Source organism: Narcine bancroftii, chromosome 8 (genome assembly GCF_036971445.1).
Source record: "Narcine bancroftii isolate sNarBan1 chromosome 8, sNarBan1.hap1, whole genome shotgun sequence".
In the NCBI taxonomy this organism is placed as follows: Eukaryota; Metazoa; Chordata; class Chondrichthyes; order Torpediniformes; family Narcinidae; genus Narcine; species Narcine bancroftii.
This window is the reverse complement of record NC_091476.1, coordinates 103,357,616-103,371,790: the sequence shown is the minus strand read 5'-3', so window position 1 is coordinate 103,371,790 and position 14,175 is coordinate 103,357,616. Positions and strand designations below refer to the sequence as shown.

General features: G+C 35.9%; 1 protein-coding gene across 8 annotated transcripts in view; it reads right to left on the bottom strand.

Annotated features, from left to right (window-relative positions):
• The window catches only part of LOC138741100 (ubiquitin carboxyl-terminal hydrolase 2-like), a 180,773-nt gene continuing 166,598 nt past the window's right edge, over window positions 1–14,175 (bottom strand). For 7 of the 8 annotated variants that reach the window (XM_069894654.1, XM_069894660.1, XM_069894658.1 and 4 more), the window contains exons 5-13: window positions 10,237–10,348; window positions 9,971–10,081; window positions 8,205–8,269; window positions 7,959–8,062; window positions 7,507–7,587; window positions 4,734–4,812; window positions 4,047–4,154; window positions 3,252–3,372; window positions 1–2,586 (exon numbers count right to left, since the gene is read on the bottom strand). In XM_069894654.1, the coding sequence (XP_069750755.1) occupies window positions 2,499–2,586; window positions 3,252–3,372; window positions 4,047–4,154; window positions 4,734–4,812; window positions 7,507–7,587; window positions 7,959–8,062; window positions 8,205–8,269; window positions 9,971–10,081; window positions 10,237–10,348 (869 nt within the window). In that variant the 3' untranslated portion in view covers window positions 1–2,498. The remainder of the gene's footprint in view (window positions 2,587–3,251; window positions 3,373–4,046; window positions 4,155–4,733; window positions 4,813–7,506; window positions 7,588–7,958; window positions 8,063–8,204; window positions 8,270–9,970; window positions 10,082–10,236; window positions 10,349–14,175) is intronic. The other variant, XM_069894661.1, reaches the window with a different exon arrangement.

Below are 14,175 nucleotides of genomic sequence, written 5' to 3'. Positions count from 1 at the left end.
TTTTCAAATAAGTGTCAAGGTGAAAGATCGCTGTTCAGCACCCACTCACAGGCTGTCGGCCCAAGACACAAGTTTATATATAGATGTACAGTATTTATACTGTATACACACAGCTGGTATTGTAGATACTATATATAGCTAAAATTGCTGATGTACAACTCCTCACTGTACATAATATAAAATAAATCCAGTACTTGTTTACACGGTAAACAAGATAAATCCATAAACTCACAACATATCAAAGTAGAACAGTCATCACGTCTCCATGCATTACTTTATAGAGTTAAAAATGAACAGGGTTGAAACTCAAGTCTTTAATAAGATATCATTAAAAAGCCCTCGAGAGGATGATGAGTTTTGAAGGGGTGCACCGTGTGCAGCAAGAGGCGAGCACATCACGTTTGGGTCGCAGACACGCAGTTGACCGGTTCTCTGATGAAGTTGGAGGGGCTTCGAAGCTGTGCAAGGGGAGGGTGTCACTTTGGTGAATACAGCAGCAACCCTGCGCCAGAAAACCTGCACTGTTCATCTGATAGGATTCGGGAAGCTTGCAGATGGGTGGAGAAACAAACAGAAAGCGGAAAGAAGAAAACCGAACTAGAGAGAGAGAGGACACGGAAGAAAAGGAAGGTCAGGAGGTTTACTCCGTTCTCCCTATTTAAAATGGATCAAGTGTTTTTCACAGTATTGGCTACGTTTCTTTCTCCTGATATTCCGAGGAATCAAAGTGAAAGTGGCACTGGGCAGTGAGCGGATTTCTGAAATCGTCGTGGAATGGATCAGACTCGGGGAAAACAGCAAACAAAAATTCCCATTGCAGAATGCAAATCACTTTAGCCGATTCCATGTGATCTTCTGCTCACATATCAACATATTTCTCATCACTGAAAGAGTTAAAACCAAGTAAATCTGTTAAGAATACAATATCTAAACCCAGATGTCAGGACATCTTTTGTGAGTACTTTGTTAAAACAGGAGTCACCAAGGTATGAAATGCCCCAGCTACTAGAGGACTTGGCATAGTTAGAATAACCACAAGAGGCCAGTACTGGCCTGGTGATCAACTGGTAGAGAATGGTTAAATTCTTTGCCAAACTTGCCATTCTCCTGTAAGAAAATAAAATCTGATGGGAACATTGAGGGGGCAAAGAATGAGGGAGGGATGTGGAAAGAACAGCAAGAATGCAAGGTCACCATGTAGATGCAAAACAGCTTTTTAAAAAATGGCTGGGTAACTGGGGAAAAAAGAGGACAGAAGACAAAAATCACTGCTGAATGCCTCCAATTCCACCAAAGGTGGGCTTAAGATGAACAAAGACACGTTGTTAGCCTAAATTCTGCTGATCAAACGCAATATTCTGGGTACCAAGCATTTTATTGGGAAGAAATAACCAAAGCTAGAACTGTGACCTAATAAAGTGAAGTGGTTGTCTTGGTGTTTATTTCCAATCTAGAAAATCAGTGATGCTTATTTGAAAGTACATTGGCTTGTTATAAAGAAGGATTCTCTACTGTGAAGAGGCTAGGCCTCTACTAACTATAATTATAACTAACACCGTGTGATAATTCAGCTTCATATAGGGATCAGTGAAAATCCTCTGCATAATTCAGAGATAATAATCAGGCAAATAAAGGTTATTCCTGTCAGTCCATATAAATAGTGCATATCTCTCTAGGTAATGCTTAAACTTAGTTCAGAGCTGGTTAATTTTAACTTAAATCTGAAATGGCATTTTGATTTATGAAGAAATGTGAAAAAATCTTTCACTTAAAAAATATTTGTAGACTCAGTGGGATGGGATAATGAACCCAATTTCAGAAAGCAGAGAGGGCCAAAGGGCACTTGTCCCTCAGATAATGGTTCTAACCAACAAGCCACAGCCAAGTCACTGCAACAGAACCAAAAAACATAAATAAACATAAATATTCTCCTGAGCCCAATTCCCTTGATTGCATTTGAGAGGATTTGAAATAGCAACAAACCGTCTTAATTCCTCTCTGTAGCAATTTGTGGTTTTAATGTTTCAAAAGACTTGCAAGAAAATTTTTGCCTCTAAAAATAAACACACTCCAAGACAGTACAGAGAGGAGAGACGCTGGTGCAGAATCAGCAGCTCGCTGCTGTGGGTGGTACTTCATCAGTAAATTGTTGATCCGAGCTTGAGTTGCTCTACATTAGATGCTGGTGTATACTTCGATAAAACTATCAATGGCAGTAGGACTGGTGATCCCTCAGTTTCGGAAACAGCCCTTTGTGTAACCTTCCACCAACACGCATTCCCACCTCCACCCACTTTCTCCCTCTCAGTCCTGGTGCACTCCATCTGGACATTAATTGGCTCAGCATTTCATCAGGTGGTTTTCTTGCTGTCAGCAGGGATTTTGTGTTGGTTTGCAATATTACAGACACAAGAGATCACTTAATAATATCGCCATTGGTGTGAGACAGTTTTTTTTAAGCTGCTTTGTTTTCCCTGTTCTTTCATGTCTGATGATTATTATATCCGAGAGGAAGGACAGGAGAGTTCATAGAATAAAACATAGGCATCACTTGTTCTTATCTGGCTCGATGACATTGGGGTCACCCTGCAAAGAAAGTGAAGTATCTATGAATTACATCTCTTATTTTCCTTCTCTTATTGTACATGTATCTTTTGATGATACATGAGAACTGCATTAGTATCATAGCCACAATATTACATTTAATTTATTTGTTCACAGATTGTGGACAGATGCAAGAGTAATCTCTGATTGGCTTGATTGACCATTTCAAAGAAAAGCTGCAAGTCAAGCACACTGGCATGGGTCACCAATTACTATAAGGCCAAACTGTGAGAAGATGGCAGATTCTTCCTCTATAGGACATAAGTACATCAGATGTGTTTTACAACAATCAATTATTTTCATACCATTTATTTTCTCCCCAATTTGGAAAAGTAGATTTGTTAACTATCATTGGATGCAAACTCACTTCTCTTGATCAACAGTCTAGGCCTGCAGATACTAGGCCACTGTGCGAGAAATTCAAGTGGATTATTTTTAAGGGCTTATATCTGGAAATGTAATGTTTAGTTAATAAACTGGTTTGGTTCTTTCCCTTCATTTATCAAGTTAGTTAGCTTCAGAAATCATAGCAGGCCAGACTGGAAGTGTGGAATTTATATTTTGAAGGGTATTGTTGAATCAGTTTTGGGGAGGGAAGAGTAATCATGAGAATAGGTAGTGCTTGGAATGATGGAGTCAGAACTTACCTGGAGTCATTGAAGTTGTACCATTCTCCTGACTGTGGATGCTTGCAATATGAAGTGTAATGACCACCCATGGTGGTGCCCGAGTGGTTGGACACAGCATAGAGATTGTAAACTGCATGAACTGTGAGGAGAAAAAGTGAAAGGCAAAAAAAGTTTGTATATTTTAGCCAACCATCCATAGCAATTGATCTAATTTAACTCATAACATGGAAAGAATATATCAGAATATTCAATGACACAACACAAATGCGAATATGATTCTCACTGTCAGCTAAATCCTTTCCTTTCATGTTCTTGATTAATTTTTAAAAATCCTTTTCCCACTTACACACAGATTGGATTGAGGAACTACTGAACTTTATCCTTCTCACTGCTACTTCATCAATGGACCCAAAAATAGGAAGAGAGCATTTAAAGGGGCAAGTCTAAAACTCAACAATTTTAGTTGGGTAGGGCAAGCTTTGGAAACCAGGGAATCAAGAGCAACATGCAGGTCCACTCCAGACACCACGGCGCCCACGCCAGACACCACGGCGCCCACGCCAGACACCACGGCGCCCACGCCAGACACCACGGCGCCCACGCCAGACACCACGGCGCCCACTCCAGACACCACGAAGCCCACTCCAGACACCACAGTGCCCACTCCAGTCCTGATGCAAGCTTCTGTACAATTGGATGATAACATTATCCTGCCAAATACCATAGTAACATATTTAGGTCCATGGTGACATTATCAAAAGAACTGTGCAATGACAAACGCATTTGGTGTAAAGAAGACAATATACAACTTACCACTATTTTCTGACCCAAACTCTCGAAGGTCAAGATCCTTCAAGGGAAAATTTACAAAGGTAGAAAGTTTACTTGTACGAACCCGTGCTTCAGAAAATCGCTTCAAATCTAATAGAAGCATTGAGTTAAAGATTGCAGACAAAAAAAAATGTTTCATTTGGATGACAAGAACAAAGAAAAAAGTGACCAGAACCAGAGTAAGAAACATCATTAAGTTTGCAAGCATTCATGGAAACAACCTGGTTTCTCAATGACCCTGAGATTATCCAGCAGGTAAATGAATGCGAGTGATCAGTGCTGTCCAAAGTGTTGGAGCATTGAATTGAACTTCATTGCTGCTGGCTTGGGGATCCATGATTAAATTGACAAGTGGCCAGGACTCAACTAAAACAGTCTCCAATCTCAGATAGACAATGGCCAGTGGCTGAGATACGAAAGTCTACCTAGAACCCAGCTACTATACACACAGAGAATCAGTATTCAGGACTACTCAATCTTATTTAACATTGGCTGTTAACTTGGGTGGTATCTAGAGTAATTCAGCATGGACTGGAAATGAATTGAGGCAATAAGGGATTATTCTAGCTAACAGGCAGTCAGGCCTCACATTCAGTATCTAAATGCCATGGAGAGGAGTTTTCAACTGCATTACGCAAAAAGCATCATAGAAACCGATCACAAGGATACGAAGTACAAGGATCTTTGGAAATTTCTGGATTGTGAACTTCTTGGTACATTTTCTTCGGACTTTGCATCTGTAACAGGTCTGAAACACAGAATGCACTAGTTAGAACCAGGAATGTGGGAGGAGGCACAGCCAATTATTCTCTTAAAACAAAGGGAGGATGTCACTACTCTTGGCTGATTTATGAATATTCAGAATAGGTAGGGGCATTTCAGCTCTACTATTCAATTGAACCATGATCAGATTAAGCTTGGCTTAATTCACCTTCACCCACCTTTGTCCCAGGCTCATTGTTAATCTTATTCAACCTATTTCTATTTCAAAAATACCAAATGTCCTTCCTATCCATCAACTGTCATGGGAATAGTTTCACTTTCCAATGGTTTAATGTGAACAAAGATCATTAGCTGCTTTCATTCTCAAATGGCCTGGTTTTAATCTTAAGGTACTTTTCTATTGTTCTATACTCCCTCAGTTGGAGACACTTTCCTTCCATCTACCTGATCAACTTTTTCGACATTTAAAAAATGATTGGATTATCACCTAACCTTTCATATTCAGAGAAGGTAAACAATCTCATAATTGAACACTAAGTCCAAGCATCACTCGGTTGAGTATCTGATCTGCCAGAAAGGCTAATGTGAAACAGTAGTTAGGGAGAGGTACATGGCCAGTCATTTTTGGTCATTGTTCCATGACTCATGCTGGCAAACGTAAGAAGGATTTGGCTAAATGCAGGGTAGGCTTTCATTTGTACACATTGGTTCTGTAATGGGCAGATGATAACACCCATGCCTCAGGAAGAAACCTAATCTTCGCAGAAAAGACAAGGAGAACATTAAATTAATATCATGCATTCATTCATGACAAAATATGTTAAATACCTGCATTCTAAATCTCTGATATTTCCTATCAAGCAAAGTGTGGTTCCACTTAGATTAAGCATGTTAATTTCATCATTTATATTGCTGGCCCTTTGATCTCAATTTTCTTTAGGGGGTTAGAATGTTCAAAGAGTCTTAGAAAATAAGGTGGGCGTATCATTTACATCTTTAAAAATGAGATTAGTTGCAAAACAGGAATAGAAATAAAAGGGTTATTTCTGGTTGGCAAGTTGTTATAAGTGGGTTCCTTCAAGGATTGGAGATTGGGTCCCATACTTTGTAATAATTAATTGAATAAAAGGACTAAATGTATTATATCCAAATTTGCTGTCAGTAGACACATTTCAAGTTTATTGTTAGATGTACTAGGATATAATGCGAGAGGTTGTTTTGCCAGCAGACAGCTCATACATAGTACAACAAACAAGACATTAAAAATACAGCATTACAGAGTTGGCATGAGCAAACGCAACATAATTTTACTGTTTTGGGATTCTGTTAAGGGCAGGAATGAAATTGTCCTTGAATCTTGTAGCATGTGACCTCACATTTGTGAATTTTCTTATTGATGGGAGGGAGGTGAAGTGAGTATGGCTGGGATGCAATGAGTTTTTTGGTACATTGGTTGTTTTACCAAGGCTATAGGATTTATAGATCGAGTTGGATGGGATGAGTATATGTATGAAATATGCCTGATCCACATTCACACGCTTTGAAGTTTCCCATGGTCTTGGGTGGAGCAGTTGGTTCAACTGTACAAATTGTTAAGGGATGCTGGTGACATGCCAAATTTCCTCAGGCTTCTGAGGCAATAGAGGTGTGGGTGTGCCTTCTTGGCCATCACATCAATGTATTGGACCAGGACAAGTCACTGGAGATTTTTACCACTTGTAACTTAAAGCTGTCTTCTATCTCCACCTCATCACTGTTGATGTGGACCCGGGAGTGAGATCTGTCACCAGCTGTTTGGTTTTGCTGACACTGAGGGAGAGGTTATTGTCCTGGCACCAAAGCACAAATCTCTCTCTTTCTCTTCTGTAGTCCACTTTATTATGCTTAGAAATCCTACCCACGATGGTGGTGTCATCCACAAATTAATCAATGGCGTTGGAATACTGTTTCACTGCAATCATAGGTGCATAATGAATATAGTAGAGGAATGAATAGACAGACTTCTGATGCCCTGGTTTTGATGGAGGAGGTACTGTCACTAATCCTCATTTGGAGAACTAACAGAGAAATACAATGTTGGAACGTATAAGCTTATTCATTTTGGTAGAAGGTAAAAAGAAGAAATACTTTACTTCTGGAAGATAATTTTAATAATTTGTTTTAAAATGTCAGCATGTATGTGGGAATGCTGTATATGAAAATAAATACAACTAGAAAGACAAGTGGCAGGTTACAAGTTACAAGGAGCTTGTAGTACACGGGGAAGGAACTCTTACTTCAGGTCTTTGGTGATACCCAGAGTTCTGTACGCAGTTTTAATATTTATTGAGTATATTGAGACAGATATATATGTAAATCAACAATCATGAAAGAGTGGGAGAGTTCATAATCCTACAGAAACTTTACATTTTTTGGCTTTTGCTTGATTTTATTTCTAATGTTTCTTTTATTATTGGAATGTCCCCCAACTGCTGAGAATCATTCTTCAGAGAACAGTTCTGATTACTGTGATACTAGAAGTTGTGGTTTATGGGTAGAACAGATTTTCCCATTTTGTGTTCTGCACAATTATGTTTCAGATTGGCTTCTTTCTTTGGAACTTTCTTTCCATAATGGAAATGGAACTTAAGGAAAATAACAAACTGTTATCTTTACTTCCCAATAATTCTCATTCACAGAGATAGAACCCCAAGAAACCAGAATATCAAAATCAACTCACAGGTTTTTCATCCCCATCCAGAACATCCTCTTTGGTAAACAATCGTATACAATCCATTAGTGAAACTTCACCATAGCCTTTCTGTAAAACCATCAACAGCGGAAGATTAATAAATAACTCTATGTTCTATAAACTGGTGATAACAATGCAATATCAGAACAAATGCTCCAATATGATTTTCAGCACTCACTAAAACATGAGGACTCTCAAATCAGGAATACTTGGCTAGACAAAGACGTGGCCAGATTGTATCTGAATATTAGTAGTCTGATGGGGAGCAAGCCCTTGCTGCTGTCAGATGATGTAACCTTTTACTGTGACCCTACTTTTCCCAGTGCAAGATTATGTCACATGTTGAAGTCTAAACTTGAACATGATGCAACAGAATCCTGTAAACATCCCTATAATTTCTGAGGAAATTTATGGCCTGGAATTGAACTCAAGGTTCTTACCTTTGAGATGGGTAGTGATAAATCCCAGAAGGGGTCGAAGACTGTGGAACAGTAGCTACACTCACTGCAAGTTAGAGAGCTTTTTAATTGGCCCACAAAAAGATCTGAAAAAAACATAATCAGCCAAGTTGTTACTTTGAAAAATAATCAGATTCCATCTCTCTGTTTTCATAATTTTCACATTTTTAAAAATCTGAACAATATACATATTAAATAAATGTATGACCCTAAATATTCTGCACTCACCGACAATCCTGCTGTCTTCCCTCTCGAGGTACTTTTTCCACATTTTTCGACCTTTTTCATCATCACTAAAGGGGGACAGCAATGTTTAAACCAAATTATTCCATAGAACGCATCAGTTTCAGCACAGAAAATTTGTTATTTGTATTTAATATGGTGTAATTGATGTTCCTAATCATTATACTAATAATTACAAAGTTTTGAAATGTTTGTGAGATTGAATGAGCCAATATTAGATGGTAGGGTGAACAAATTAGATTTGGTTATATCTATCTCATATGGGGGTTTCTAAACATTGTAATATCATTAGGAAACAGAAATGTAAAGTACAGTCCACTGTTTAATCACTTCAAAGGTTAACTGTGAAAAATGGCGAGAGAAGGTTGAGACTACCCTGGTGAAATAAGAAAAGAATAAAGAGAAAACAGGATGTTCAATCTGAGAGGGTACAGGTATGGAATGGATCGTACAACTTATGTCAGTAGGTCAAGTAGACATAACAGGAGTTATGAATAGATAATCACAAAGAACAAATGGATAACAGAAATGTAAAGAAGGTGAGATAAATTAAGCTGAAGGGGGGGCTATTGTGGAGCATTGGGGTGGCATGAACCGTGAGATAGCAGTTAGCGCAATGCTGTTACAATTCCAGCGATCGGGACCAAGGTTCGAATCCCGCACTGTCTGTAAGGAGTTTGTACATTCTCCCATGTCTGCATGGGTTTCCTCCAGGTGCTCTGGTTTCCTCCCACCGCTCAAAAAAAAATACAGTGGATTGGATGTAATTGGGTGGCATGGGTTTGTGGGCCGAAAGGGCCTGTTAACTGAGCTGTATGTCTAAATTTACAAAATTAATAATTTAAATTTATAAAATTTACAAAGTTGAACAAAATAGCTTGTTAGAAACTTAGAAGGAAATTAAAATAAAGTACTCCACCAACAAAATGAAGCAAAAAGAACAGCATCTTGGGAAACAGAACCCAACTGCAGTAAAATCACTAGTATCAATCAACGGCAAAAAAATCCCACAAACAAACAAACAAACAAACAAATAAATAAATAATAAGAATGAATTAAAAATAAATTAAAAGTTTAAAATTGTATAAGTAAATGTTCTCCAAAGCAACACACAACCCCTTGTGAAGATGGGAGCAAACATTCAGCCAGCGGAGCATCCCAGTTGTGCCTCGCCTGCAGCGTCTGTTTGAATAAAGTTTCAATAAAGTTGTGTTTGAATAAAATGGCTGCACCCAGGAGGAAGAGGTGGCCAATTTGTCTCTCTATTGGTGGCTAATACTGTCTTTATTAGTATTAAGTATATTCATAAAGCTTTATCTGTAAACTTGGGGGAGGGGAGGGTTAATTATGATGGCGGCACACTTAACATAGAAGTTAGCACAATGCTGTTACAAGTGCCATTAACTGGAGTTTGAATTTTAAATTTTGTAAATTATGAAAATTACCTGATTAAAGTGAACTTTAAGGATGACAATACTGATTTTTTTTTCAAATTACTTTACATTTTGCACTGTCTTTTGTCTTTTAAATTGTTTATTTTAATGCAGGTATATTAGCTAGGCATTGTAAGAGTATGTCTCAGGCAACCAGAAAATTCTCATATCTGACATCCCCGTAGGTGCCAGATAGCACAGATTTTACTGTACTTGTCCTAATCCAACTACACTAGCGTTCAAGCTAGTGAAATTAAGTTGTGAACAGCTGTCTTCAGAATGGTTATGCACAAACAAATTGATCCCATGGCCGCTTACTTCAGATGGTCCAAATCCTCCACTGTAGCCTTGGACCGCACCGACACTCTGTTCACTTCATTATGAAGCCCATCTAACAGGAAACGGAGAAATTCCTGTGCGTCCTGTTGACTGAATAATGAAAAGCATTTACAAATAATATCAGTGAAGAATATGCAAACCTGAATTTTTATAGCACATTTCACTACCACCAAGATTTAGAACAGGTTTAATACAAGTATTGGCTGCTGGTCTCAGTCCTATTGTTTATAATTTGGACCACTTACTTGTAACCCACAAATCGCGGGGCATATTTCTGGATTTGTGTTTTGAATTCAGAAGGACTGATTGTGTCGTTGTTGGGGGATGTCCAAAGAGCCTGGAGCAGCTTTGCAAATTCTGCAAGAGAACAGAGGGCAAGAAGATTGGGTGGGACTGGTAAAAGCAATACTCAATTTTTTTTAAAAACATGTTTGTGGAATTATGCAGAATAAGCCTTGGCTCACAAAACATGAACCAGTTCTGTAAAAGAACCTTCCAATATCTTCACTATCCTACTCTTTCCCTAGAGCCCTGAAAAATGAGCTTTTTGAGTATTTGTTCTTTTAAAATTATTTTTAATTGAATTTTATAAGAAAACAAACAAAAAAAAGCAGTAAATCAATTGCAATTAAACCTTTGCTGATTTATAAATAATAACATATGGTACAGTGGAAATACTACTTAACTCTAAATCCAATAAATGGTTATACATACAATATGATAAAGAGATAATTAAGAAAAAAATGAAAAAAAAAAGAAAATTCGAACCCACAGCAATCAAGGTTAAATTTCATATTTTAAGTAATGTTAAATCCCAACAAGCAGCCTCAGGGAATCCAAACAAGCACACCCAGGGACGTTCATCATCGCACCTCATTAGTAAAATTATGTGTAAATGGTCCCCAAGTCTTATCAAAATAAATTTTGATTTTCATGACATTATGACGAATTTTCTCTAGACTTAAAAAGGACATAATATCTAATAACCATTGATTATGTGTAGGTGGGACCTCATATTTCCATTTTAACAGAATTGCTCTTCTTGCTAATAAAGTGAAGAGAATGCTAGAACCTATCATTGATTAGAAGATAAAATAATATTTCTATCTTTAGAAAAAAACAAATTGTGCAATTACTGGACATGGATCTAAAATGATCTTTAATATGGTTGAAAAAGTTCTAAAAATGTCGGTCCAATATTTTTGCAAATTAGGGAAAATCAAGGAAGAATCGAATATCTTACATTTGCCACAAAGTGAACTAATATCAGAATCAATTTGAGCAAGTTTGACTTTGGAGAAATGAGGCGCACAATGATGTCCATTTTTCTTCTGAGAAACAGATATTCAGATCATTCTTCAATTCAGTTTTAATTCCACTTAAAGAAATTGTTTTCAATATTCAATAGTTTATAATATAAAGCAGATATCATGCCTTTATGAGTAAATCGTAACTCTAAGAGTTCATCAACAACATTTTTGTCAGGAAGAGTAGGAAATGTTAAAAGCTTAGAGTGAGCAAAATGTCAAATTTGATAGTATCTGAAATAATGTCTATCTGATAGGTTAACTATCATCCCCAATTGTTGAAGAGATACAAAATGCTGTTTTATAAAAAGATCTTTAAAATTATTAATACCTAAAAAAAATTCCATTCTTGAAAACCGGCATCTAAAATAGTTGGTTGAAATAATTAGATATTTTAGAACTTGTAACTATAAATCCCAAGTCCAAAAAATTATCTGAATTGATTCCAGATCTTTAATCTATGTGTCATTATTAAGTTCTTTGTCAATTTTTGAAGAGGTAGGTACAGATGACCCAATACCGCCCATATTTCTGAAGGATTTCAACTCCATCTCAATTCCATTAGGATATTCATCTGTCTTTTCACATTGCAACAATAGTAACGTATTTCTTATGTTTATCGCCCAGCAGTAAAAAAGGAAAGTAGGTAAGGCTAATCCCCCATTATTTCTAGTGTTCTGAAGACACCTTTTGTTCTATATTGGTTACTTGTTTTGCCTTATATATGATATAATAATTGATTCAAAAATGTCAAAAAAGGACAGGAATAAATTTGGGTAGTGATTGAAAAAGGTATAAAAATTTTGGTAGAATAATCATTTTAACCAAATTAATAATGACCAATCATAGTCAATGAGAGTGGTGACCATCCTGTAAGAATTGATTTGGTTTGGTTGTCTAAAAGTGCAAAGTTTTCTTTAAAAAGATTTACAAAATTCTTAGTTATGATAATGCCTAAGTATTTAAATAGTTCATTCACTATTTTCTTTTCTTTTTCAATCTTTTTATTATTATTATAATTTATAAACACATACAGTTCAAAGAGATATAAAAAATACATAGTAAGTAATGAATTAATACAGAGATATTAAACAATAATATTACAGAATAAAAAAATATCATAAAAATTTTTTTTTAGATCAGTTTAGGGTATGAACTATCTCTAAAAAAAAAAGATATAATTAATAACAATATATGAAAAAAGAGAAAAAAAAACCCAAAAAAGAAGAAAAAACAAATCTGAATTAAAAAAACTTTAAAAAAAAACCTACAGATATAGCTAAACCCACTATTTTTAATAGATATTTAGAATAAAGTTCTGGAGTACCCTTCAGTGGTAGTAATTAATTCTTATGAGGATTGATCTTATAACCAGCAAATCTGCTAAAATTAGAAAGGAATGACAGTATATTCAGTATGGATAATTCAGGGTTGGAAATGAACAATAAAAGGTCATCCACTTAAAAAGATAACCTATGTTCAGTAGTTCCTCTAAACCTGTAAAATTAAGATTTGCCCACAGAGCAATAGCAAGTGGTTCCAGTACTAACTAAAAAAAGCAATGGGCTCAGAGGCCAGCCTTGTATCTTGCCTCGATGTAGTTTAAAAAGCTTGGATTGGTGGGAATTGGTTCAAATTGAGGCCATTTTTATGTTTTATCCAATGCATAAAAGCTAGGCCATAATTAAATTAAATTTTACTAGGGTGGCAAATAAATATTCCCATTTTACTCTGTCAAATGCTTTTTCAATGTCCAAAGATAAAATACATTCATTGTTATGAACAGGAGGTATACATAATAGTCAGTAATCTATGGATATTATTATAAGAATGTCTATTTTTAATGAAACCTGTTTGATCCAAGGTTTAAATCAATTTGTTTAATCTGATTAATCAAATCTAATCTTTTTTCCCTAGCCCTTTTATTTTTATTGGCTGTATAAGAAATTATTTGGCCACATAGGTAGGCTTTCATAGTATCCCAGACCACTAAATTTGAAACATCTGGGGTTGAGTTGACATCAAATAAAAATAGAATTCTGTTCTCTAAAAAAAGACAAAAACTTTATTATTAAATAATAGCCATCATTGTCTTTTAATACTTGGGAGTATTTGGGAATTCCACACTTAAAGAGACTTAGTGGCATCTGAGATGACTATACTTTGATACTCACAAGCTTTAACCATTAATTAGCTGGTTGTTCATTTTAAAAAAAACAATCCTGGTATAGGTTTTATAAATGGTTGAGAAAAAAAAAAGAGTAATCCTTAGAGGTAGGATTCAAAAATCTCCACACCTCAGACACTCCCATATTAGATATGGAATGTATTGTTAATGCCGATTTCAAGAGATTTTTTTTTCTCCAAAGAACGGTCTAAAATTGTATTCAAACAACAATTAAAATCTCCACCTAAAATTAGTGAGTATTGAGAAAGATCAAAAATCTTTTCAAACAATGTTGGCTCGACCACATTTGGAGCATAAATATTGACTAAAACCACCTGTTTATTCTGTAGTGCCTGAATAAGAATAATATAGTGCCCCATTTTATCCATTATACTATTATGCAGTATAAATGGTACATTTGGTTGTATTAAAATGGAGACATTCCCAATTTTGGCTTCAGAGGTTGAATGATAATATTGACCGTTCCATTTAAACATTGGTCTGATTTTATCTGTCTTCTGAACATGTGTTTCTTGGAAAAACGTATTAACTGTCTTTTTTTTTAAACTTTATTAAAAATTTTATAACATGAATAACATATAGGATTACATTAAAAAAATTAAGAATAAAATAATAAAATTATAACTGTCTTTAAATATTTATTGTGCGCTAAAATCCTTCTACACTTTATGAGTCCTTAAGCCCCTTTA